This window comes from Orcinus orca, chromosome 3 (genome assembly GCF_937001465.1).
Source record: "Orcinus orca chromosome 3, mOrcOrc1.1, whole genome shotgun sequence".
Taxonomy (NCBI): domain Eukaryota; kingdom Metazoa; phylum Chordata; class Mammalia; order Artiodactyla; family Delphinidae; genus Orcinus; species Orcinus orca.
Genome location: NC_064561.1, coordinates 155,883,946 through 155,910,911, shown reverse-complemented (window position 1 = coordinate 155,910,911; position 26,966 = coordinate 155,883,946). Strand labels below are relative to the sequence as shown.

Sequence of the window (26,966 nt, the reverse complement as noted above, 5' to 3'; positions counted from 1 at the left end):
TCCTCCCTACACGTAGGCTCACGCGCCTGCTCTCTCCTCTCTTTCTCTCTCAGAATGACACCTCTAGGTATTGCTTTGGGTATGGTTTTCTATTTACTTCAAGCCGTTTCTGGAGAAAGTGGCTATGCAGAGAATGGTGAGTCATTTCTAACTTTTCTTTAGGATTTCAGATGATCTCTAGCATCTGTTTCAGGTTGCTCAGATCCCTAACAGACCAAAGTGGGGCACTGGGTTAGAGGGAGTTTGAGGGCTTGCCATGTAGTCAGTCGTTTTGTGCATTCTAAGCACCAGGACAGGGGGCCTGGGGACAACACTGTGAGTGGTTTGTAAAGGCTTAGAATTGTCAAGGGATGCACTTGACTCTCTCAATGTGGATCTTACATGTTGGTCAATGCCTCTGCTCTTACAAAAAGAACACCCAAAGAGACACTCTGGTTATGCTTGTTGGAGAATCTTCAAGGTAATTTTTCCTTGTCAAGAAATGAAGCTCATTTTGTTTTGTTTAGCTTTTTAGAAGGTTCTGAAAGCTTCACTTTCAAGATAAAATAATATCCAAGAACAACAGCTTTGTCTGCACTTACCTTTGCTATATCCTCAGCACCTACTCTAGCATCTAGAACATAGTACACATTTAACAAACATTTGAAAATTTCTTCAAAATACTTTAGTTTTGGTAGAATCGTGTGGTATTCTTAGTGAATAACTGAATAGGGTTAAGATCTGAGCGAGTTCTCATTGAAATATATTTAACTATCTCCATGTCAGCAATTTTACCATCATATAATAATTATCTTTGGGATCCTTAAAATACTGAGTATCTAGAGGCAGATGCTGCCTACTTTGTAAATCCACTGTAATTACAACTGAACCGTACACAAAGGTGAAGTAGTCCAGAGGAGCCACCTGGAAACTTGGACCACCAGATTGCTCCTGAAAATTAAATGCTTTCACTTTAAGACTTACAAAGTGTTTGCTTAACGAAGATATCAAACACATCAGTCTAATGAATCAGCTTGGATATCTTAAGTTATGTAATTTCTAAGGATGGAAATCCCTAGAATATTTTCTTTAAGGGACTTTTCAGAGGGTTGACATTTTTCACAGTGTGACCGTAAAAAAATCACTTTGTGGGAGATGATGATTATTTCATGGTAAATGTTGTCTTGTGTCTGTAGATAGATGCTTGGCACGTAACACATAAATCTTACTCTTTGGAGTATAGTATATCCCTTCTATTTCTCCCTGCTGGTCATATTATTTTGAAAAGAAATTAACAATTTTAATTGAAAGCTGAGTTTTCACTTCAACTTTTTAAATTTCAGGGTTTTTTTAGGAGATTTGTAACCACCCATCCACATGACTACATCAAAATACTTCCCGGTTTGGAGTGTCAGGAATTCAGAATAATCAATTGTGGTTTGTTAAAAGATAAGTTAGTTCTCTGATAACCACAAGAGTGATCAAGAGAAGAAAGGGATACTTTTTAAAAATCCAAACCATTTATACTTTTACTCAACTAAGCCCTTTCAGTAGGAAGCTTTTAAACCACACTGCCTTGTCTATAATACATAGTTCAAAAAATCTAATTTTTATAATGAGCTTTTAAAAGTTAATAGGTTAACTCGCTGTTAAAAGCTCTATGTAATTTCAAAGCCATAGTCATAATAACATCTTACACAGAGAACTCTTTTTCAAAGGAGGCCCAAATGTTTCATGTACATTCTCAGAATTAGAATTCTTATTTTACCCTTTCATTACTTATTTCTCAAAAAAATGTGATAAAGTAGCTAACCCTGACTGAGTGCCTACTGTGTTCTAAGAAGTCTTTGTATACATTTATTCAGTGATTCCTCATGATAACATGAATTTAAATATCAGAACTCTGAAGCTTAGAAAGGTCGAGTAACCTGATGGAAGACCACAGCTACACAGTAGAATAGCCAGGATTTTAACCCACATCTGTTCAGCTCTGGTGCCAGAGGTCTTAACCACTGTGTATATGATGCTTAGCTAAGCTTAGAGCAGGTATAACATTCTCTTTGTAAAAGGCCGTGCGATTTTGCAGGTTATTGAGGAGAATTTTTCTTGTATACAAAGCAACTTGGCTCAGTAACACCTGCTGAAGAGCCAATGAGCTGTTTCTCAAAACATGGCCATTTTAATTGTACGACCACTGCTTTTTTTCTCATTTATTGAAGTATAGTTAACTTACAATGTTGTATTAGTTTCAAGTGTACAGCAAAGTGATTCAGTTATACATACATATATATATATATATATATATATATATATATATTCTTTTTCAGGTTCTTTTCCACTGTAGATTACTATCAGATATTGGGTATAGTACCCTGTGCTATACAGTAGGTCCTTGTTATTTACCTACTTTATATATAGTAGTGTGTATATGTTAATCCCAAACTCCTAATTTATCTCCCCCCGCCTCCCACTATCCCCTTTGGTAACCATAAGTTTGTTTTCTATGTCTGTGAATTTATTTCTGTTTTGTAAATACGTTCATTTGTATCATTTTTTAGATTCCACATGTAAGCAATATCGTATGATATTTGTCTTTCTCTGTCTGACTTACTTAACCTCTAGGTCCATCCATGCTGCTGCAAATGGCATTATTTCATTCTTTTTTATGGTGGAGTAATATTCCATTGTATATGTATACCACCGCTTCTTTATCCATTCATCTGTCAATGGACATTTAGGTTGCTTCCATGTCTTGGCTATTGTAAATGGCCACAGCTTTATAAAATGCATAAGAATATACAGCAAGCTCACTTTGCCAGATTGGATGGTTAAGGATAGTGGGAGTGCTTTGTTCTGTTAATACCCGGCATCTGCTAGACTCTGCTCTCTCTGGCTTACGTTGTACGTTGAAGAATTTTTGAGTCAAAGATGATCCACAAATGTCTGAGTCCAAATAGTAATGTAGGTTCTGTTGTACAAGATTGGTGGAAGTTCTAAAGAAGAGAAAACATTAAGAGAGCATGAGTACTGCCATATAAGGGCAGGCTAAAGCCACACAGAATCATTCCATCAAGAAATGTGCCAGCAATTAAGGGACTAGATCTCACTCTATGAGATTAGGAACGAATATGTTTTGAAATGGGAGCCCTAAATGGTGGGCTGCCCCTCACTATTTAAAATTGTCATTAATAAGAGGGCCATACTCTTCTGAAATTACATAAGGAGTCTTTGCTGGTGGCAGAATTGTGAGCCGGATGGGTTCTAGGTATAGTCAGAAAGAGCAGTGCACACAGCTCTTATCTAGATGTGGCTTTTTGAGATTTGTCACTTTGACTGAACCGACCTTTCTCTCAACTGGTTGATCCACTCACAACCAGCTTTAGTAACTTTCCCATCGAACTAATGGGTTATTGAAGTAAAGTAGATGCTGCTTGTAATCCCATGGCCTACAGGACACTAAACTGGGGTTTGATTTTTAGTATATTGTCTATCCTATTTAAAGCCCTAGAGCATCTATTTTCTAGTATCAATGGGCCAAAGTAATTTCTAGTATCATTGGATTTTGAAGCAATCATAGCTCACACTCAGCCTGAGAATGGCTTTGGTTACTCTGGATTTTCTCAGATCCCACTTGGAGTCTATTTGCTGGCATAGTTTTCTCTATTAAATATTGTAAAATATACACACAAAATATCTATATAATCTTAAGGGCCTCAACCCAGCTTAAGAAATCGAATACTCTCTCTGACAGACAATACTTTCCAAAAGTGGTGGCAAAAAAATTCTGGTTCCCCACATACTTCCAGAATTTTGCTAATACCTAGAAAATGCAATATCTCTAAAAGAAGATTGTATAAGCTCAGAAATAGTATCTATAAGATTCATGTCATGTAATTTTTCCTAATCATGTTTGCCTCAGTTAGTAGCTTAAGACAAGTTGCCTTATATAAATATTCACACAATGGAGATAATCAATGGTACTTTTAGTTAGGATGCCTATTTGGGCAAGGGAAAGCTACCATTTTAAAAAAGGGAACTTCTGAATGCAAGTTAGCGATCACCTTCTTTCATTCAAAAAAAATTCTTGGGAGGGAATAAATGAAGATTAGTAGTAAAGCCCAAGACTAGATTAGGTAGCACATAAATAATAAAGTATCTCATTTGAAATGTATACAAACAAAAGAAATTCCCATCTATATAAGAGAAAGCGTGTGTTTAGTGTCTCATTCTAGACCTCCAATGCACTAACCCAATGGCAGAGTTATTTAGAAATCTTAGGAGGCTGTTTACTAATTGTGATGACTTCTTTTCTATTAGAAAAAAATCTGTGCTCATTAGGTTTTGTTTTGGTTTTGTGATTTTGTTTGTTTGAAATCCTATTTCTTGTCTATGTCTTTGGGCTTTCCTTCTTTAGATAAACAACCATCACTCCTTTATGTCCACCACAGAAGGCTGCCATTTTATCAGTCCCTCCAGATTTCAAAAGGATGCACTTATTGGCTTCATTAACAGCTGTAGGTTTGTTCTTTCCCAGGAGACTTTGACGATGCAGAAATGGATGACTACTCATTCTCGTGCTACAGTCAGCTGGAAGTGGATGGATCCCAGCACTTGCTGACCTGTGCATTTGACGACCCGGACATCAACAGCACCAATATGGAATTTGAAATATGGTAAGGAATGGTGCCTTCAGTGGGTGCTTAGAAATCCTCTGTCTCTCTTTCGTATACTGTACAGCACCAGCTGCAAAGGTGAGAGTGTGGGAGTTAATTATCAAATATTATAATTGAATAAATTCCAAAAACTTCCTGGAACTCCTTGTCCTTCACCAAGAAACTCAAGCAAAGCAACTCCCAACTGAACTCCCAAGAGCTCATCTTTCAGGTCCCGCTGCTACAGCCAAATGATAGTATGGATGTAGGAGATCCCACATCCCTCCTGACTTCATGGCAGAATTTAAATTCTGGTTCTTCTGGGACACTCATCCCCCAAAAGCTCTTTGCCCAACATGAGACAATGTAGTGTCTTAAAGCTGCACTTGAGGGCAAGTGCCTGGTTTCTAATCCCAACACGAGCACTTACTAGCTTTTTAATCTAGAGTAAGTTGTATAACTTTTCTATGCCTTAGTTTCTTCACCTGTTAAATAAGATATACCACCTCATAGGGAGATGTGATGCTTAAATAATTTAATACTTTAATAATTTAATTAGAAGACATATCTGGTATGTAATAAGGAATGAAAAAGAGGCATTAAGTCAAAACTCTATGAATCTAGACTTAGCTGCCATCCCCTTGACACAGTTTGACTTCAGATGGTACTCTCAATACCAGTTTTCCAAAAATCCACAGAAATAAAGTGGCTCTTGGTTTCATGGAGCCTCTGAGAAAAGGTAAAAAGAAAGTCTGTGTCTGGTTTGAAGGTTTGGTAAAGAACTCAGAACTTTATCTTCTCCCTCTTTCACAAATCATCTCTTGTTGCCAAGGGTTACTATCTCTAATGACTTGAAAAAAATAGTCGACCGTGAAATTCTGACTTGTGGCTATTTCCAAATTCATATCAGATGACCTAATTTTAGTTAGTTGCCTAGTAAGGAAAGTAAGTCAAGATCCACCAGGACTAAAGAGGGCTTCTTAAATTCTGTAGACACTCAGCCAATCCTCCACAATATACAGTCTAGACAAGCCCTGAATCCCACGTCTTACATTAATTCCCTACATCTGTTCATGAAGTGTCTTCTGCTATGGTCATTGGATAAATATGACCCTGGACTTGAATTCCATAGTGTGTTCTCAGTCTGCCTCTGTCAGTTCACTTCTATAACATGCTTTCCAGGAATAAAATATATCAAGAGAAGAGGAACCTACAATGTTCAGAATCTGTGCAGCAACTAGACTGCACTAAGGCAGCCGAACAACTCATTCAAAAGATGCACTCAGGGCTTCGCTGGTGGCGCAGTGGTTGAGAGTCCGCCTGCCGATGCAGGGGACATGGGTTCGTGCTCCGGTCCGGGAAGATCCCACATGCCGCGGAGCGGCTGGGCCCGTGAGCCATGGCCACTGAGCCTGCGCGTCCGGAGCCTGTGCTCCGCAACGGGAGAGGCCACGACAGTGAGAGGCCCGCGTACCGCAAAAAAAAAAAAAAAAAAAAAAAGATGCGCTCATTTTTGTGGGCAAAACCCTCTCCAACACAGAGGTCTGCTTTGGGCTCTCCAGCCAGCCGGGTGGTGAACTGCAGTGGTTTTTCTTGGGGAGGCTGAGGCTGACCTTCTGTCCACTTTCATTCACAATGGTATTTGACCACTTCCTTGGCCACTTGAACAAACTTTCCCACTTCCTTTAACAAGTCTCTTGATTTCTCCTGTCATATTTTAACCTGTCCATAGCCTCCATTTGGGTTTTTCAGTTGGGTTCAGATATTTCTGTTGGAAAGCGATTGTTTTAAGACACGTTTTCACTGTGAAAGTATAAGTATGAAGCCCTTAGTAGGTTAAGGTGTTTCTGGAGAAAAGCCATTTTCGCAAAGTTATCCACACCTTGAGGGAGAGATTCGTGCAGCTCCTGGGTTCAGAGTAGTGATGTAGCTCAAGTTAAAGCCACTTAAATAGAGTGCTGTACTTGCTGCTTTGGTTGGGCTTCTTTTCCACAATGAAACTAGCTTTATTCGAGCTTGTTTTTCTGTGAACATAAATTTATAAAGAAAGAAATTGTAAATGATCGAAAACTGTGAGTTCTGCTGAAGTCATTACACAGGTGGGATTGTTGATAGAAAGCAGGCGTTGTTTCCCAGAGGGCTCACCAGGGACGTTTTCTAACAAGCATTGCCTGATCTGGCCGCCAGTCTCCCAGGCTCAGAAACCCATTACTTAGTGTTCAGTGTGCAGTGTGCAGTACCATCTCTCAGGGATGGACTTGGATTAGCCAAAATCACAGAGTTGGATTGCCAGCACTCCAGTTGACAACTTTACGTGGACAGATGCAACTATCATAGTGACCCAAATGTTCACCCCCGGCTCAGGTGTTTGGGGGAAGGAGAGAAAGAGAGGGCCAGTAGGTTGTATATCAATATAAATCCACTCTTACTGGGGCATCTAGAAATTCTTCATTCACCAGAACCCTAACAAGCTCCCAGGTACCTGGAGTGACAAAGCAGAGGCGCTAGAAACAGGCAGGGAGTTTGGAATCCCAGTAGGGGCAGTAGCTCTGTGACCCGGGGAGTCATTTAAACTCTGATCCTAGCGATCACCTTGCACTGGGGTAGAAGGTTTAGTGTCTGGCTTATGGTCAGTGCCTATAAATGGTACTTAATTCTCTCAGTGTCGTCAGATTTTCATTAAAAATGTGATCCAAAGATTCCGTAAATACAGCAAAACAAAGGACATTTGTTTGTTGATTTTAAGACCAGAGTTAATTTGATTCATATCTCAAAGTGTTAATTTTTCTAAATTTAGTGACCATGATTTAAAAATCTAGGTATCTCTTTAAAAATCAGATTTAGTAATGCTGGGCCTAGACAGCAAAAATTAGCTGAACAAAATTCTGATTGTTTCTATAGATGGGGAATTAAATCTCAGTCCTGAAGTTGGGCTCCCTTTTCTCATTTCTATTACCCACGTGGACACCACAGGCATGTAAATGTGGGACCCTGCGTTTTAGGTGTCTGCATAACTTTCATATTCAGCTCAGAAGGTAATTATATTTCCTTTAGTTCCACATTCTTGGGGCACCACAGTCACTCCCAGGTACCGCCTACAGATACCACTTCAAATATGTCATTTTTTTGTTTTCATCAATTACCACCAACATCACAGGCTGCATCCTGCCAAATCTACTTCATGCTCCTGACTTAACTAGCAATATCTGTCAAGTGTTTTTAATTTAGTCCTTTCTAGAGTAATCCATACCAACTTTCAAAGGTGTTTAATACTTTTGAGAAGATTCTGTCTTTTAGGGCCAAATGAGGAATAAAATCTATGGCTGTTTTTAGTATTTCCATGTAAATATCTGTTTGTACCAACAAGAGAAATGTATTTATCACTCTAAACTCCCGGCGATTGCAGGAGGTTCAGGAAGGTGGCATTGGGGTGAAGAATCAGGTGCAGTGGTCCCAAGCAGTCTCGCCCTGTTTTCAGAACAAAGGAATTTGCGTGAGTGGCTTAGGTTTGATGTCCCTTAGGAAGCTCCTACAGGGCCAAATTTGCTAGCCTATAGTAATACTTGGGTACTTGTAGTGATCTCTTCACCAAAATACCCTAGAACAGCTCTATCTAACAGAAATACAATGTAATCCACAAATGTGTGAGCGATATACGTAATTTAAACTTTCCTAGTAGCCTCATTTAAAAAAAAGAAATAGGTGAAAATTAATTTTAATATTTTATTGAATGTAATATTGCCAAAATATTATCATTTCAACCTATAATCTGTGTGAAAAAAAATATTCATGAGCTATTTTACACTCTTTTGCATTCTACATCTTCAGAATCTGGTATTTCATATCTAGAGCACATCTCAATTTGGATAAGCCATATTTCAAGTGTTCAACATCCACATGTGGGGTTATGGCTATTGTATTGGCCAGTGAAATCCCAGAACATTCCCAGTCCTAGCAATACACAGTTAGCAACCAAGTAAGCTGTTTTAATTTAATTAAGTGAATTGAAATGAATTGGATTGAATTGAGTTGAGCCACTCATGGGGGGACACAGTTTCCTCCAATCTCCTAAAGCCAGGGTTAGTGGCACAAAGCAAGGCTGTCTGTTCTAGACCACAGTTGTCTCTTAGTCTTCCGGCGCAGCTTCCCCTCCACATAGGGCAGCTCCTAGAGCTCAGACCCCATAAAAGGATGCCTAGGCTCACAAGACAGCAATATGGTGATCCTTTATTTTTCTTGCTCATTACTTGCATTCCCTGAAGAGCAGGAATGAACTAAGAATACCATTTTAGATTCTTCTTAAATGTCCAAGAGTACCAGGACCTTGCTACATGTTAAGGATCTGCAATGGAATATTCCACACATGCTTTACTTACAAATATATCCTAAACTCAATGATTGAACCAAAAGCCATTTCCTTCTAATTCCTCCATAGCACATTTACCTAAAGTTCAGAAATGGGATCCTGACCCAGTTCTCCTCTTCCATCCTTACTCATCAAACCATGACAGTGTTGCCATCTTCAGAACTTTCCATCTGACACTTCTCAAGTTTGTTCCTTGGTATCCATCTAACTTACCTTAAAATTTTGCTTTTTATTTTTACTCTTCTCCAAATGGGAAAACCCATGTAGCCCAACAAGGGGCATACTCTAGAAACTCCAACACACACACACACAAACACACACACACACACACACACACACACACATACACACTCAAAGCCAGAACTGCATACCCTAAATAACAGTTAATAAAGAACTATATTGGGGGGGAAATTTTTAAGGAATGTCCCACAGACAATAAATATTTTTAGCCAATTATTAAACTTAAAATTTATTCATCAGTCTTACGTTTTCATGACTACAAGAGCTTAACCACAAAGACCACAGCAGCCCAAAGGTGAGAGGTTCTTCACGTAAAGCTGAGGCACTCTCCTCAGATTTTAACTCCATGCCCACCTCGCCTCAAGCCACACAGACATGTTCCTTCTGCTCAGACTTCAGGAATGATCCTGGAAAGGGCTCACATGGGCACATGCACAGAAGAGTGCACACACATCCAACTCACCATAGAAAACCAACACACATTCTTGGTTGTTGGAAGTAAGTGACCTTTTTAGACTATACTCCCTATAATTTTTTTTTTAAATCTGATTAATGAGAAGAATTCTCTTCATGGAAAGCAAGCTTTTTTCTTCCACAATCCTCACTTGCAATTTGACCCAACTATGCCTCTTTTTTGGGCTATCTGGCTGGATTTAAAGACCGTGTAGGAAAAACAAACTGGTAATCATGGTTATCACAGGAGATGTGAATTAAATACAGGGTTGAAGGAAAGAAATGAGTAATTTTACTTTTACTCTGCACTGTTTATTTTTACAGTAAGAATACATATTCTGCTTTACTTCCTTATTGTTTATGTGGTTTATTAATTTAACTTCACTTTCTTTTTGGATTCCCATTCATTCGGGGGTAAAGTTTACCTATGGTAAAATGTACAGATATTAAGTGAGTTTTGTTTTTTTTTTTGTAAATACTTCAACTCTTTAGTCAACTTTTTTTTTATAAATTTTCTTTTCTTTTTTTTTTTTTTTTTTGACTGCGTTGGGTCTTCATTGCTGTGCGCGGGCTTTCTCTAGTTGCGGCGAGCGGGAGCTACTCTTCGTTGCGGTGCACGGGCTTCTCATTGCGGTGGCTTCTCGTTGCGAAGCACAGGCTTTAGGCACGAGGGCTTCAGTAGTTGTGGCTCGCGGGCTCTAGAGCGCAGGCTCAGTAGTTGTGGCACACGGTCTTAGTTGCTCCGCAGCATGTGGGATCTTCCCAGACCAGGGATCAAACCCATGTCCCCTGCATTGGCAGGTGGATTCTCAACAACTGCGCCACCAGGGAAGTCCATTAAATGAGTTTTGAGAAACATATTTGACATGTTGCCATCACCTCAGTTGAGATACAGAACTTTTCTTTCACCCTAGAAGGATGCCTCAGGTCCCCTTCCAGTCTTTCCTCATCTCCTGCGAGCAATCACAGTTCGGAAATCTATCACCCTTTGGTTTTGCCGGTTTCTGATAATTCTCTTAAATGACATAACACTGCTCACTCTTTTCTGTCCGACTTCTTTCACACAACAAAATGCTCTAGAGATTTATCTGTGTTGATGCTTATCTCAAAGCTCATCTTTTCAGTTGCTGCATATTAATTCCACTGTTCAAATATATCACAAATTTTTAATCCTTTCTTGATGGATGTTTGAGTTTTTTCAAGTTTGAGGCTATTCTTTTTAGTTACTATTAACATTCTTATACAAGTCAGTTTGTGGGTACATATTTTCGTTTCTCTGAGGTAAAAACTCCAGAGTGAATTACTGCGTCACAGGGTAGGTGTGTATTTTTTATAAGAAACTACCCAACAAGTTTTCCAAAGTAGTTATACCATTCTACTACCAGCAATGTATGAGAGCTACACATCATTTCAAATATTTGGCTTTGAAAGTGTATGTCATGATTTTATTTACATTTCTCAAATAACAAATAATGTTGGCCAGCTTTTCAGGTACAGCTGGCCATTTGTATGTCTTCTTTTGCCAAGTATCTGTTAAAGTCTTTTGTCTTTTTTCATTGAATTATTTGTCCTTTTATTATTGATGGATGTGAATTCTTTATATGTTCTGGATACAATTCTGATGTTAGATATATGTACTACAACTATTTTCTGCTAGTCTGTAGCTTGCCATTTCATTTTATTAATGACATATTTTAATAAGCAGGAGGTTTTCGTTTTGATGAAGTCCAATGTATTTCATTTTTCTCTTTTATGTTTAGTGTTTTTTGTGTGATGACTGTCTGTCTACACTCAAATCTAGGAGGATATTTTCTTATGTTTTCTTCTAAACAGTTTACAGTTTTAATCTTTAAATTTAGAGCTACACTCCATACCCAATTAATTTTTGTGAGATTGAGGTTCATATTTTCCACACATTTGCTCAGTTGTTTCAGGACAATTTGCTGAAAAGATTTATTTCCATTGAATTGATTGAGTGCATGTTTTAAAATCAAGTAACCTTATGTGTATGAGTCTATTTCTGAACACTCTATGTTTTCCATTGATTAATATTTCTGTCATTGTGCCAATGCCAAACTGTCTTGATTATCATAACTTTATAGTAAGTTTGAAATCAAGTGCTCTGTGTCCTCCTTATTTGTTCTACTTTTTTCAAAGTTGTTTTGACTATTCTGAGTTCTTTGGGTTTCCACATAAATTTTTTTTTTTTTTTTTTTTGCGGTACGTGGGCCTCTCACTGTTGTGGCCTCTCCCGTTGCAGAGCACAGGCTCCAGACGCGCAGACTCAGCAGCCATGGCTCATGGGCCCAGCCGCTCCACGGCATGTGGGATCTTCCCATACCGGGGCACGAACCCATGTCCCCTGCATCGGCAGGAGGTCTCAACCACTGCGCCACCAGGGAAGCCCTTCACATAAATTTTGGAATCAGCTTGTCGACTTATTTTAAATCCTGCTGAGATTTTGATTAAAATTACATACACCAATTTGGGGGAAATTTCCATTTTTCAGCACTGAGTTTGCTAATCCATGAATGCAACTCTCTATTTATTTAGATCTCCTTTAATACCTCTCAGGAATGTTTTGTAATTTCCATTGCAAAGGCCTTAAACATCTTTTATTAATTTTATTTCTAAGCATTTTATGTTTTTATTGCTATCATAAGTGGAGCTATTACTTTTTAAATTTATTTTCCAATTTTTGGACACTAGTCTATAGAAATATAATTGACTTTTGTATACCGACCTTAGTGAATTCACTATATTCGTTCCTGTAATTGTGTTGGAGAGCCTTTATAGTTTTCCATGTGAACAAACATGTCTGCAAGTAAAGAAAGTCTTATTTTCTTTCTTTTCAAACTGGTGATTTTTATTTGTTTCTCTTGCCTTATGCACCGGCTAGAACCTCCAGTGCACTGTTGAATAAAAGCTGTGAAAAATAGATATTCCTGCCTTGTCCTTACCTTAGGAGAAAACTGTTCACTAGTTCACCATTAGGCATGTTATTAACTATAGACCTTTTGTAAATGCCTTTTATCAGGTTGAGGATGTGTCTGCTGAGAGTTTTATCATAAATGGATGTTGAATTTTGTCATATGCTTTTTCTAATCACTTGAGTTGATCAGATTATTTATGCCTTTTATTCTGTTCATGTGGTGAATTGTATTGATTGATCTTTGATTGTTGAACCTACCTTGATTTCCTGCATGCATCCCACTTTATCATTATGTGTTAATATCAATGTATTGACATTTTCTTGAGGAACATTAATTTGTAAATTTCTTTTCTGTAATATTTTTGCCAGCTTTCTGTACCAGATTTGAGCTAACTTCATAAAATAAGTTGGGAGGCGTTCATTTGTCCTCTATTTTCTGAAAGAATTTGTGTAGGAGTGACACTATTTTGTATATATATGATAGAATTCACTAGCTTTATCTGGGCATAAAGTTTTCTTTGTAGGAAAGCTTATTAATAATAAATTGAACTTCTTTGAAAGAAAGGGAACTATTGAAATATTCAATTTCTTCCTTATTTTCACTTTTGGGCACTATCTCTTTTTAGATTACTCTAACTGTTGCAATATTCAACCATTTCTTAGAGTTTGCTTAGAGTTAATGTACTATTTCATGTAAAATATAAGAAACTTGCAACAATATAGTTGTACTTATCACATTCTACCCTTTGTACTACTGTCATATATTTTATATCTACATATATTGGGTTTTGGGGGGGTTTTTTTGGCTGCATGGGGTCTTCGTTGCTGTGCATGGACTTTCTCTAGTTGTGGAGAGCGGGGGCTACTCTTCATTGCGGTGTGCAGGCTTCTCGTTGCAGTGGCCTCTCTTGTTGCGGAGCATGGGCTCTAGGCACGTGGGCTTCAGTAGTTGTGCCACGTGGGCTCAGTAGTTGTGGCTCGTGGGCTCTAGAGCACAGGATCAGTAGTTGTGGCTCATGAGCTTAGTTGCTCCACAGCATGTGGGATCTTCCCAGACTAGAGAATCTTTGTCCCAATCTTTGTCCCCTGCATTGGCAGACAGATGCTTAACCACTGCGCCACCAGGGAAGTCCCTACATATACTGTAAATGCCACAATAACGCTACAGTATTTGCTTTAAACAATCTTTATCTTTAAAGAATTTAAGAGAAGAAAATATGTATTGGCTTCTTTATTTATTCTGGTAAACCTAATTGCTTCCTGTAGATCTGAAATTCCACCTATTATTATCTCCCTTTGGTCTAAAGTACTTCCTAAAACAAATTATCTCAATTTTTATATAGCTGGAAATATCCTTATTTTGCCTTCATTATTGAAGAATATTTTGTAGTGTAAGGATTCAAAGTGGACATATTTTTCCCCTTCCAGAGTTTTAAATATATTATTCCAGTGTCTTCTCATTCCCATAATTTCTGATGAGAAGTGATACTTTTCTCTGGATGCTTTCAAGATTTCTTATTTGCCTTTGCTTTTCAGCCATTTGACTATGATGTACCTAGGTGTGGCTTCCTTTGTATTTATCCTGCTTGGATTGGCTGAGTTTTTTAAACCTAGAAGTTGATATTTTTTGCTACATTTGGGAAATTTGAGAACATTATTTCTTTAAATATTTTTTAGCCAAATTCTTTCTTTTTGTTCTGGAACTCTAATTGCATATTTATTTATCCCCTTGATATTGTCCCACAGGTCAATAAGACTTTTTCTGTTGTTTTAGATTAAATAATTTCTATTGATCTATCTTCAGCTTCACCAACCTTTTCTTCTGCCTTCTTCTATCTGCTATTAAGTCCATCCCATACATTCAGTACATTTTTTAAAACTTTAAATTTGTACTTGTCAGTTATAGTATTTTCATTTTGTTCTCTTTTGTAGTTTCCACTTCTCCACTAAGATTCTGCATTCATTCAATAATTATGACCATGTTTTGTTAACATATTTACAAAAGCTGTTGAAAAGTTCTTTTCTGCTAGTTCCAACATCCAGGTCCTCTTGGCGTCAGTTTCCATTGACTGCTTTTTATCTTCACCATTCGTCACATTTTTCTATTTCTGCTCTTTTGTAGCAGCTTTTGAATGTAGGAAGGACACTATCTATAATAGGGTGCTTTGTTGATTGATTGATTGATTGGATTCAGATAACTTCCTCTGGCACGTGTTAATTTTAACTCTGTTACTCAGTTAACTTGGCCGGATTAATCTCCAAATTCTTCTTTTGAGGCAGCACCAAAAATATCTTCTTAGTTCCTTCTAGAGCCATCTAGCTATTGCCATGGTTTCCTTGGATTTTCCTCCACATCTGCACAATTAAGGGGACATATAATAATTTAAGCAGAGTTTATATGCAGACTTTGTGTCTTCTATGTCTAAAGTTTCTTCATTTCTAGGCTTTTCTCCCTTAAAAATACCCAGCCACTCAGGCCAACCGAAACTCTGTCCTCTAACTTCTCAAGACAGTAAAACTGTGGCCTTCTGTTAGATTCTAAATACCCATCATAATGTGACCTGAGAAGTGCCTTCAGATAAAACAAAACAAGGGCTTCTCTGGTGGTGCAGTGGTTGAGAGTCCGCCTGCCGATGCAGAGGACACGGGTTCATGCCCCTGGTCCGGGAAGATCCCACATGCCGCAGAGTGTCTGGGCCCGTGAGCCATGGCCGCTGAGCCTGCGCGTCCGGATCCTGTGCTCCGCAACGGGAGAGGCCACAACAGTGAGAAGCCCGCGTACCGAAAAAAAAATACAACCTAGAAACAAGGATCTAATCCACCCTTTTCTAAAGAATTAAATTCCCCTAGTGTCTGCCTGCTTTTGGTTCTTCTCCAATGCTTTTAAATAGTATTTTCAAAAATATCTTGCTCAAAGTTTTTGGTAGTCATATGTTGATGGTTAGTGTGATATAAGCTACTCTGCCACTACTGGAACTAAAACATACTTTCTTTTTAAAATAGGAATTTTTTTTAAAGAGTACAATTTGGAGCTTTTGATGTGGTCGCATAGTAGGCAACATTCTTTTTTCTTCAGTTTCCTGAAAGCCTGATTTTAATTGGGAATAGGAGGTCAGAGAAGTGACAGAATTCAATTCCTAGAACATTTAATCTAAGGAACATGGGGAGAAGTGTTGATTTTAAAGTCTGTTAATGAGTTAAAAGTGGAACTCAGCCAAAATTACCTATGAAAATTCCCAAATTACCCATTAAGTGTATATGGTTTTATGTATATAATCCTTTAGACTATTTTATTATTTCCTTTAACCATTTTTTGGTCAATATTTCTTTACAGGCTTTATTTTTTCAATTTATTCCTGCAGGATATCAAAAAAAGAAATTATCTTCCCACCTAAAAAAAGTACTTATCTTCTAACAATCAGTTATTACAAGATAAGAATTTTCCATTATTTTCATGAACATGCTTTAACTATTTCAGGTTCAATTGCATCTAATGCCTGAGTAAATCAATGCTGATTATAATGGCAGCAAAAAGCTATTTTATTTTAATTCTCTCTCTCTCAAATATGCATCTACCCTATGGACAAATTTAAAGCCACACAAATGAAAAGTGGATGTGATGCTATTCCTTCTATACAGAAACTTCTACTTGAATTAAGACAAATTCCTTTTTTGTTTCTACAGTGGGGCCCTTTTGGAGGTAGATTGCCTGAGTTTTAATAAACTGCAAGGGATGTATCTCATCAAGACAAAGAAATTCTTACTGATTGGAGACAGTAAAATATGTGTGAAGCTTGGAAGAAAAAGCATGACTTGCAAAACAATGAACATAGTCAAAATAGGTAAGAAGTTGTATATGGGGGTATGTCGCCATTTTTCAGATATCGGAAGACAGATATCTGTGTCTGAACTTTCTGTATGTTAAAGTAGACAAATAATGAAAACTATTTACAATAGAAAATATCAAATTCTCTAATGCATATAATTTCTTAAGAGAAATGAAAGTTTGAAGCTTATGCTATTTATTCTTACTGTGAGAGAACTCTGAGGGTCTTCAAACTGAGCTATGAAAAAGGGTGATTGACACTTACAGATTGCAGGAAGAGTTCATCTGTGTGAAGTGTCTAACTGGAGCTGGGCCTCCTGTACTTCACCCACACACGTCTTTTCCTTCCTCACCTTACCTGTTCCTGAATTCCTTGAAATCTTCTCCCCACATACCTACCTGTGAGTGTATTTAGCAAAATTATCAAGTTATTTTTAAAAGTAAATATGCCTTCTGTATTAGAGTTCTCCAGAGGAAACAGAACCAATAGGATAGATGGATATACATAGATACATAGATGATAGATATAGATAGAGAGATAGATAGATAGATAGATAGAGAAAAAGAGATTCATTTTAAGGAATTGACTGTCATGATTTTAGGGGCTGGCAAGTCTGAAATCTGTAGGGCAAGCCAGAAGGCTAGAAATTCAGGTAAGAGTGGATATAGTGGTTTTGAGTCCAGAGGGCAGACCAGGCAGTCTGGAAACTCAAGCAGCATTTCTATGTTGCATTCTTAAGACAAAATTGCTTCTTCTTCAGGGAACCTCAGTGTTTGCTTTTAAGCCCTTCATCTGATTGAATGAGGCCTACCACATTTTAGAGAGTAATTATTTTACTCAAAGTCTCCTGATTTAAATGTTAGTCATGTCTTAAAAAATATATATACCTTTAGATTAGTGTTTAACCAAACAACTGGGGACCATAGCCTAGCCAAGTTGACACATGAAATTACCATCACACCTTCCTAGGAGACTCACTATTGAGGAGCGATGCATAGTCATATCTGATTTGGCCTAGAATATACATATTAAGTGTAATATGTATGTAGAATATACATATTACACTTGGCCAGAAAAAGTGATAATTATTATATTCCCAAAAAAGTACAATTTGAATTGCTAAATTTATCTATATGTTTCCCTTGGTTCTATATAATATACATAATAATATGAATCATGGATTTCAGTAAATCCCTTCGATTATCAGGTTGTAAGTCAGTATTAATTACCAATTCACCATTCGGTTACCAAGCAAATAAAATGATCAGAGAGATTGGGAATATAGACACAAAAAGTTTTCCCATTACTTACAGATTTATCACACTGAGGTAAGAAAGGTTCTTTTTCAAAACCTCAGAGATACCCTGGTAGAGGGGAATGTCTAAGCCAGTTATGGTACATCAGTGCAATGGAATCCTAACTTCTTGTATTCATTCTACCTATGGAGTTTTACAAGTGAAACCATATATGTAGGGAGAAAACTGTTCAAAGTGATTGAAGAGGTGCATTCTCTTTCTGGTTTTAAATACTATGGCTCTGTCTCTCCCTCTTCTCAACCTCCTCCCTTCACCCTCCTAAAAGAAAATTAAAGGTAAGAGAGCAATACTCCTTAGAGATGACAAAGAGAAACTTGGAATCTAGTCTCAGTTTTGTACCATTAATGGAGTAAAGGGCAAAAGCAGAAGTTCCATGTTTGAACAGTCATCTTGTAGAAAAAGCAGACATTAGTCACAACCCGTGTGAGTGCTTAGGGGCGGTGGCACGACAGGCTCTCTCTGATATTGGGACACAAGCAAGCTGAGTTGTGGTCATTTGGAGACTAGGCTGCTATGGATGGATGTTCAGTTTGTGCACAGGGCACTATATCTAGAAGTTCATCATTTACACTGCAAATATGTATTTACTCTTGGAGAGCAGGCAGAGAGGGCAGAGACTCAGTCCTGTGACACAGTCCTGAAGCCCCAGGGGAGAGCCCCTTCTTACAAAAACCCACCCCAGCACAGAGGGCCCACATGCATCTTAGTGCGTGAGCATGTGAACACTCAGGGCATGCCCACAGGCTCTTGGTGGCAGTCTGCCCCATCAGACTCTCCAGATCTCATATGCCCAGTGCTCTTCGAAGTCCACATTGTGTACCACCCAGCAGATGGAAAACCTGACCGGCCGCCTCCTCTGAGGGACCAGAGGAGAGACAGGGTGTGCACTCTGCTGGTAGCATAGGTCTACAAAGGGGTGCTGTGAGCACCTCGGGGCTTTGGAAAGCACGCCTGGGCAAGCAGCATGAGCGGTGGTGGAGACATGTCTCCCAGTAGCATCGTCTTCTGGTTCCTGATGCTACAGTTCATTAATAGAACTGTCATTTAACTAAATTGACATTAGATGCTGCTGATTAAACCCCAGAGCCAAAGGTCCCCTGCAGCCACCAGTTCCCTCACTCACAACTCCTTCTTTAGGTGTGGGTCCCCAGTAAGTCTGGAGGGGCAGCTTCTGTCTCCCCCCTTTTCTTGTCAGGGTAAATTCATATAATAGTTCAAGTTGTGCCAAGAATAAATTAACTTTTTAAGATGTTGCTTGAGGAATGAGCACCTTTTTCTAAGTTGCTCAAATGTACCATTGGGTTTAGAAGCAGAACTGTGTGGGGAGAGCCTGCACAAGCCAGTGGGAGAGAGTTGAGCACAGAAATAAAAGCTCAATGAAGGAGAGAGAATTCATTTGTATCACTTTTTAGATTCTGCATATAAGTGATATCATATGATATTTGTCTTTCTCTGTCTGGCTTACTTCACTTAGTATGATCATCTCCAAGTCCATCCATGTTGCTGCAAATGGCATTATTTCACTCTTTTTAATAGCTGAGTAATATTCCATTGTGTGTATATATATATATATATATAGCACATCTTCTTTATCCACTCCTCTGTCAACTGACAGGTTACTTCCACGTTTTGGCTATTGTAAACAGTGCTACAATGAACATTGGGGTGCGTGTATACTTTTGAAGCATGTTTTTCTCCAGATACATGCCCAGGAGTGGGATTGCTGGATCATATGGTAGCTCTGTTTTTAGTTTTTTAAGGAACCTCCATACTGTTCTCCATACAAATGAACTTATTTACAAACCAGAAACAGACTCACAGGATAAACTTAGAGGATGAACTTATGGTTACCGGGGGGAAGGGGAGGGGAGAGGGATAGATTGGGAGTTTGGGATTGACATGTACACACTGCTATATTTAAAATAGATAACCAACAAGGACCTACTGTATAAATAAATAAATTTTTAAAAAAATAAATAAATGAAGGAGAGTGAGACTCAGGATCAGACAGAATTGGATTTACATCTTATTAACTCATCCTATGGGGGCTGAACTTAGCTAATTAACCCCTCAGACTCAGTTTCCTCGTCAGTATACTGGCAATGAGTGAGTGTTGATGCAAGATGGCATAAGTTAAGAGCTTGGCACTTAGTAAGTATGTAATCAACATTAGTCTGTTCTTCCCTGAATTCTTCCATTATTGAGAGGCCTTGGGAGATGGGGATGCGGCAAGGGATTCAGTGTCAAAGGTTTTGTTGAGAATGTGAATCTTAATCATTTCCTTGAATGGCAGGTAGAAACTGGCTTGGCTGGTGTCAAAGGACTGACAGTCTTCTCTGTTTCTCTACACCCACTACCTTTCCTCTGCTTCCCTTTGGGGTATCTTCCCTGTTTATAGTGCATCTAAGGGTAAAAAAAGGTAAACTTCCCCTTGCAGAAGACATCCAAGGATAAAGAAAGAAGCACTTCCTCTTTTTCAGTACCTCTGGGGGAATCAAGGCAGGAGACATTTAGGCAGCCACCACTACGAGCAAGTGATTATGACAAGGGGGCCAAACTTCACCACGTGAGCTCATTTTACTGGGTCAGCAAGTCAGTCTTAAAGCCCAGATCATATAGCCTGGAATCCAGCTCAGTCTACTGCGTGAAGTTGTGATGAGCACTCCCTCATTAACAATAGGTTTAGGCTAGATTTTAACCTATGCATCTCCCAGTCTCTGTCTGAGATCAGCCATGCAAACAAGTGGCTGCCCCATCCCTAGACAACTAAGTTCCCAGGCTTTAGTGAAAGAACAGCAAAGAGGCCAAGACAGGGAAACCCCAAGTCAAGGGTGGGAGGTGTCCTGACACACATGTGCTTGTAAGATTTCAGTACCTTTCTCTGGGTTTGTTCTGCCTGAAATAATACCTCTCTCCCTCCCACAGTATTTCATATATGGTGCCTCTGATCCTAGGCAGGTAGACAGGAGGAAGAAGCCAGAGAGGAGTTTAGAGCTAAAGCAAACAAGACTGAAGGAGCAGGCAACCTGCAGTTACACCAGAAGTTACGAGCCAGGGCCAGGATGCAGATCCCCAGTTTCCATGTAACTGAGATGAGGTGTAAGGCCCCCGGTTTTAGCAGAATAATGAAGACTCAAAGTTCAAATTCTCCTGCTTCGGGGCTAGTTAGTAACAAGTCCTCTAGTACTCAAAAGGAGAAGAGAATATGTTTTCTGCGTAAAATTAGCACTAGCTACTGTAACCAATACGCCCTAAAACATATATCTCCACCACCATAAGTTTATTTCTTGCTCATGTAAGAGCTAAAATGGGTGTTTCTAAACTGTGGGTGGTGCTCCTTCAAGCAACATTCAGGGCTCCTCCATCCTGGGGCTCCACTCTCTTCAACATATGGCTCCAAGTGGCAGAAGGGGACCGAGCATGGGGTCACACATGTGGGGTTTCTGGGCCAGGATGGGAGGCCGTGCACATCACTTCCACCCACATCCTTCACAAGAACACACCCAACTGCAAGGGAGGCTGGGAAATGTAGTCAGGCTTTGAACCAGGAAGAAGAAGAAATGGTTTTTACTGACCCAGAAAAGGAATGTGATTTTCAGAGTAGATGAACTTTAAAAATTATAATTATTTCCTTGACTACCCCATAGAATGACTTCATTTCTTTTTCCTTTTCAGTTAAACCTGAGGCTCCTTTTGACATAAGAGTCGTCTATCGCAAGGGAGCAAATGACTTTGAGGTGACATTTAATACATCGCACTTACAAAAGAAGTATGTGAAAGAATTAATGCATGAGGTAGCCTACCGTCAGGAAAAAAATGAAAATGATTGGATGGTATGTAGATCAACTACATTTATACGTTATAAAATTTATGAAGATGTATATAAAAATATCTTAATAGGGCTTCCCTGGTGGCGTAGTGATTGAGAGTCCGCCTGCCGATTCAGGGGATGCGGGTTCGTGCCCCGGTCCGGGAAGATCCCACATGCCGCGGAGTGGCTGGGCCCATGAGCCATGGCCGCTGAGCCTGCGCGTCTGGAGCCTGTGCTCCGCAACGGGAGAGGCCACAACAGTGAGAGGCCCACGTACCGCAAAAAAAAAAAGAAATTAGGCTTAAATTACCACACATACAACTGACAGATGGTTAATATTCTTAAAATATAAAAAGGTCTTATGAATCATTAAGAAAAGGACAAATATGACAATAGAAAAATTAGCAAGAAAGTTGGAAATGTCTCACAAAATAGAAAATATGTAATTTCAATAAGTATAAAAAACTAATAATCAAATAAATCTAAATGTACATAACCATAGGTATTACTTTTTACCCATCAAATTGATAGAGTACTTTTTCCTCCTAAGGATGACACACATTATTGGAGAGACTGTGTCTCTATATTGCTATTCACGATGTAGAATTATATCTTTCCAGAGGAAAATGATTCTTGCTCACTAACCTTACCATTCCCTTTCATCTCTCCATGAGATGTGAAATGGGAGGGAAAGAAAAAGAAGAGATTAGACTGTGGAAAGGAAGGCGGGAACCTGGGAGTGATTTATACCCTCCCTGACTGGGAGAGCCCAACTCACCTGAATAAAGAAAAAACCCATTTTATCACTGCCCTCCTTGACCACTTGCAGCATTGTTTGTGAGCTCACACACACTGCCCCAATTCTGCTTCCAACCCCTCCACGTCAGAGCTCCTTTTTCTAACAAATATGAGAGAACCTCCAGGGAATGCCCACATGACTAAAGACACTCAACTTGAAATGATTTGGGAGATGTGAGCACCGCCTCTTTTTCCACCTTAAAAATGTAGTGGCCTTTTTTTGCTCTTCAGCACATGAATTTATCCAGTACAAAGCTGATGCTCCTACAGAGAAAGCTACAACCCAATGCAATGTATGAGATTAAAGTTCGGTCCATCCCTAACACCAACTATTTTGAAGGCTTCTGGAGTGAATGGAGTCCAAGTTTCCACTTCAGAACTCCAGAGACCAATGGCCCAGGTGAGAAGTGACTGGAGTCTGTTCCCCCCCCCCCCATAGTGCTTTGCATGTCAAAGTCTGTGAGAGACAGTGAGAGCCAGAGAGATGAAACAAACCCACAAGTTAGAACTCCCCAGAGGGCATTCTTACACTTTCTTTGAAAAATGACCTGCCATCTTTGCCCCTTTTGTGAAGAACGAAGAAGGGGTGGGAGTAGGGCTCTTAGTCACTGATCAGCTGATGTAGGCTGTCTGGACTTTACTGTCCTGGGCACTCCTGGGAGCCACTAGTTCTGAACAAAATTCCCACCCACTACCTCTAGTTTACCAATTCAGACTGGGATCCCAATGTCCGGTCCCGCCAAGTCCCTCTAGGGAATACCATAGAGGGTGGCAGATGCGTAGGCTGGTGTGGCTTTCCCATGTCTCCTTTTCTAGAATAATGAAGATATCCTGGGGGTCTAGGAACTGAGAACAGCCAGAAGAACCAAAGGGCATAGCTCAGGCAGACCACTGGGGACCCAGAGCACCCCACATATACCTTCCCTTTGGTGGATGCACGGAACAGCTCTGCTGCACCGGCCTCCCGTCCTTACCCTAGGAATTGCTGAGGCTGCAGGGTAGAGCATCTCTCATCATTCCCCTGCTCAGCTTCTCTCTCTTGGTGGTGGAAGTTAGGCAGGGGTACTGTTGTCTTTAATGTTAGGTCACTTTTAAATTCCAAGTGACAGATGTTCTGGACCTGGTCACCTAAGTCGGTGCTGAAACCGTGTACAAGCTCCTGTGTCTCTGTCTTTTGAAGTGAAAGGCTGACTCAAGAGTTAATGATTGAGAAATGTGAAGGTGTAGAAACAAAGAATAGCTATTGGGCTGGGGAACTGGTAACAATTTATAGATTATAAATCCGCCACATCTGCCACCGAACTCATGGTTCCCTGAGAGATACAGATAAAGGCCTGACACACATTCCTAAGTTGTTTTTAACAGGAAGCACACCCCTACCAGATGAAAACTGCTGACCACAAGAACGTAGACCCTAGACTGTTTTGAACCAGAAGGTTGATGATGCTGACTCCCTGTTTCCTCCCCACCAACCAATCAGAAGAATGTCCACAAGCTGACTACGCCCTGCCCCTTGAACACTATAAGATTCCTCACTACCCCCTCCAGGGTGGGTCACGTAGTCTTGAGGGCATTAGCCCGCTGTGGCCCCATTTGCTTGGCAAAGCAATGAAAGCTACTCTTTTCTATTTCACCCAAAACTCTGTCTCCACGTTTCTATTCAGCACCGGTGAACAGAGGCTGTTTCAGCAACACTGTCACTTACTGAAGCCCAAATTCCCCCATAAAAGCTAGTACATCATCCTGTTTACTGAAAAGCAACTTTCACGAAATAATAAATGGGCCCAAGTTACTAAATAAACTCAAAGCATCCTGAAAGTCTCCCCCATGGCACGCTTCATGATTGCTAACCAAGATCTATCCTTGCCTTCCAGGGGAGATGGATCCTGTTTTACTAATTATCATCATTCTGAGTTTCTTCTCTGTGGCTCTGATTGTCGTTCTGGCCTGTGTGTTGTGGGAAAAAAGGTGAATTTCTTTAACTAATCAAGAGAGTGTTTATGTGGTATTCCAGACAGTCAGAGCTCTAGTCCTGTTTATTGATGAGAAAACTGCAAAGGGGAATAAGGCATTTCAGGAATTGCAGGGCCCTATATCCCTCTTCATCCTCAGGCACTGATGAATTTCCATAGTTAATTTCACAAGAGGTAAAAATATATAAACTGAACATAGGGCAAATCCTCCCCGCAAACCTTTCCTCCCAAGTGTCCTCAGTGGGTAAGAGCCATCCCCCCAGAATGCCTGGGCAGCTGGAGGGACCCATGGGAAATGCAGAATGTTTCTGAAGTCTTAGCTTTCAGCACACAAATTCATGAGACTTTTGCATTCTACCCCATGATAGGGCCATGCTTGTTTCATCATTTAGACACACTTCAGTAGAGTTATTAATGTTTTAGGAAGATGCCCTCAACACAGGGTCACATACCCGCTGTCCCCCAAGATACTCCAGTTTCTAAAGTACCACCCTAAAGCAATTTCCCTGTGTAACTTTGAAAGTATGTCTCACTTCCACCAAAATCAGAGCAGAGGAGTGGCTGCCAATGAAGAGAAAAGAAAGAAGACAAAGCCTATTTTGGGGAGTAGATGAACAGATCAGATTTTAGTTTCATAGCTACATCATGGCCAAGACTTATTGTTCCTTTTCTCCAGGGCCCTTGGCCAGGGGTGTATCATTGTTGTCTGGTTCACAGAGTAGATCAGTGACAATGGTCTCTGGTCCAACCCCTCCATGGACTGGTGGGACTCTGAGGCCCAGAGAAAGCAAGTCACTTGTCCAAGATCATCCACCTAGTTGTGGCAGAGTCAAGGCTAGAAATCTGCTCTTCTGACTCCTGGCTCAGAGTCAGTGGGAAGGTCTACTGTGCCTGCTCCCTCCACCATTCATTATATCTTCAATGTCCTTTTATTTCAGAATCAAGCCTATCATATGGCCCAGTCTCCCTGATCATAAGAAGACTCTGGAACAACTGTGCAAGAAACCAAAAAAAGTGAGTGCGTCTGGTGCTTCCATCACTATGTCAGAGGCATCCCGGCAGCCAAGAATGATGTGGCAGGATGAGGAATGGCTGAACCTCAAGTGTCGGTCTTCCGTGTATCACGTAACTAGGGTCCCTCATAAGATGCCAGCTGCGGGTTCCTGGAGGTGGGAAACTAAAATGAAATACAAGTCTCAGAATTTCCCAGACTTCCCCAGGGATACTGGGAAGACCCTGAAGTATCACAGCACCTCCAGAGGCAGAGAGTCAACTAGAACATGTGGGTAATTCTCTGACATACCCTGGTAAACCCCTGTTGGAAAGTTCTTGAGCTCTTTTCCTGAACAGAACATTTGCTGATGTGTCTCTCTGGTGCAGTCTTAATGTCTCTCTCTCTCTTTTTTTTTTTTTTTTTTGTGCAGAATTTGAATGTGAGTTTCAATCCTGAAAGTTTCCTGGACTGCCAGATTCATAAGGTGGATGGCATTCAAGCTAGAGACGAAGCAGAAGGCTTTCTGCAAGATCCTCTTCCTCCACAGCTAGAGGAGTCTGAGAAGCAGAGGCTCGGAGGGGGTATGCAGGGCCCCAACTGGCCCTCCGAGCATGTAGGTATCAGCCCAAAAACTTTCAGAGGAGAGTCGTCATTCAGGTGCCTGGCTGGGAACATCAGTGTGTGTGATGCCCCTGGGCTCCCCTTCTCCAGGTCCCCAGATTGCAAGGAAGGTGGCAAGAATGGGCCTCTCCTGTACCAAGACCTGCTGCTTCGCCCTGGCAGCACCCTGCCCCCTCTGTTTCCATTCCAACCCGGAACCCTGACATTGAACCCTGCTGCCCAGGGGCAGTCCATCCTCACTTCCTTGGGATCAAGTCAAGAAGAAGCCTATGTCACCATGTCCAGCTTCTACCAAAACCAGTGAATTGCAAGAAATCGATGGCCAGAACCATCATGATGAACAGAGATAACCGAGTCCCACTCTCGCTCACAGCACAAAGAAGACAAAATGAAAGCAGCCCCTCGACATGGTCCACAGGATTCTGAAACAGTGTTTCGACCACACCTCCCTGCTTCAGTGGCAAGAGACAGGAGGCAGGGGCATTCTGCTTCAGGCAATGCAATGATTCATTTATTTCAGAAAGGAAAAAAAGCAGAAAAGAGTGAAAGAAAGGGTGGAGGAAAAGAGGGAAGGGTGGGGAGGGCAAAAGGGAGCAATGGAAGAAAGAAGGAGAGGAGAATTAGAATAAGAGATACCATTATCAGGAATCACTATGTACACAATGCTGTGCTACACGCTCTACACATCTTTTCGCACTGCATCCTCACAATAATCCTGGGAGGTGGGTGCGATTAGGATCATTCTCTATGTTACAGATGATGAAACTGTAGCTTACATTAGCTTATCCATGCTCCCCACTCAGCAAGGAATAGAATCAAGATTTGCTGCCCAGGAGTCTAACTGCATCTCCTCCAAGTCATGTGCCTTCCTCTTAACTAGGGACTGTCCCACTCTCGAGTGCCAAACCTCACTTAGAACAGGGTGACTCTATAATGTATTGTCCAAACTGGGTCACTTTTGCAAGTGAAAGGGGAAGTTATAAATAATCACTCCAGGACAACAA

At 40.2% G+C, this 26,966-nt stretch overlaps 1 protein-coding gene across 1 annotated transcript; it reads left to right on the top strand.

The window, feature by feature from the left end:
* Positions 1 to 26,966, top strand: IL7R (interleukin 7 receptor). Its single transcript, XM_004266006.4, has 8 exons — positions 1 to 136; positions 4,514 to 4,652; positions 16,307 to 16,464; positions 21,441 to 21,598; positions 22,606 to 22,774; positions 24,249 to 24,342; positions 25,286 to 25,361; positions 25,772 to 26,966. Exons 1-8 carry the CDS (start codon positions 55 to 57, stop codon positions 26,264 to 26,266), a joined length of 1,371 nt encoding a protein of 456 aa, XP_004266054.1. The 5' UTR covers positions 1 to 54; the 3' UTR covers positions 26,267 to 26,966.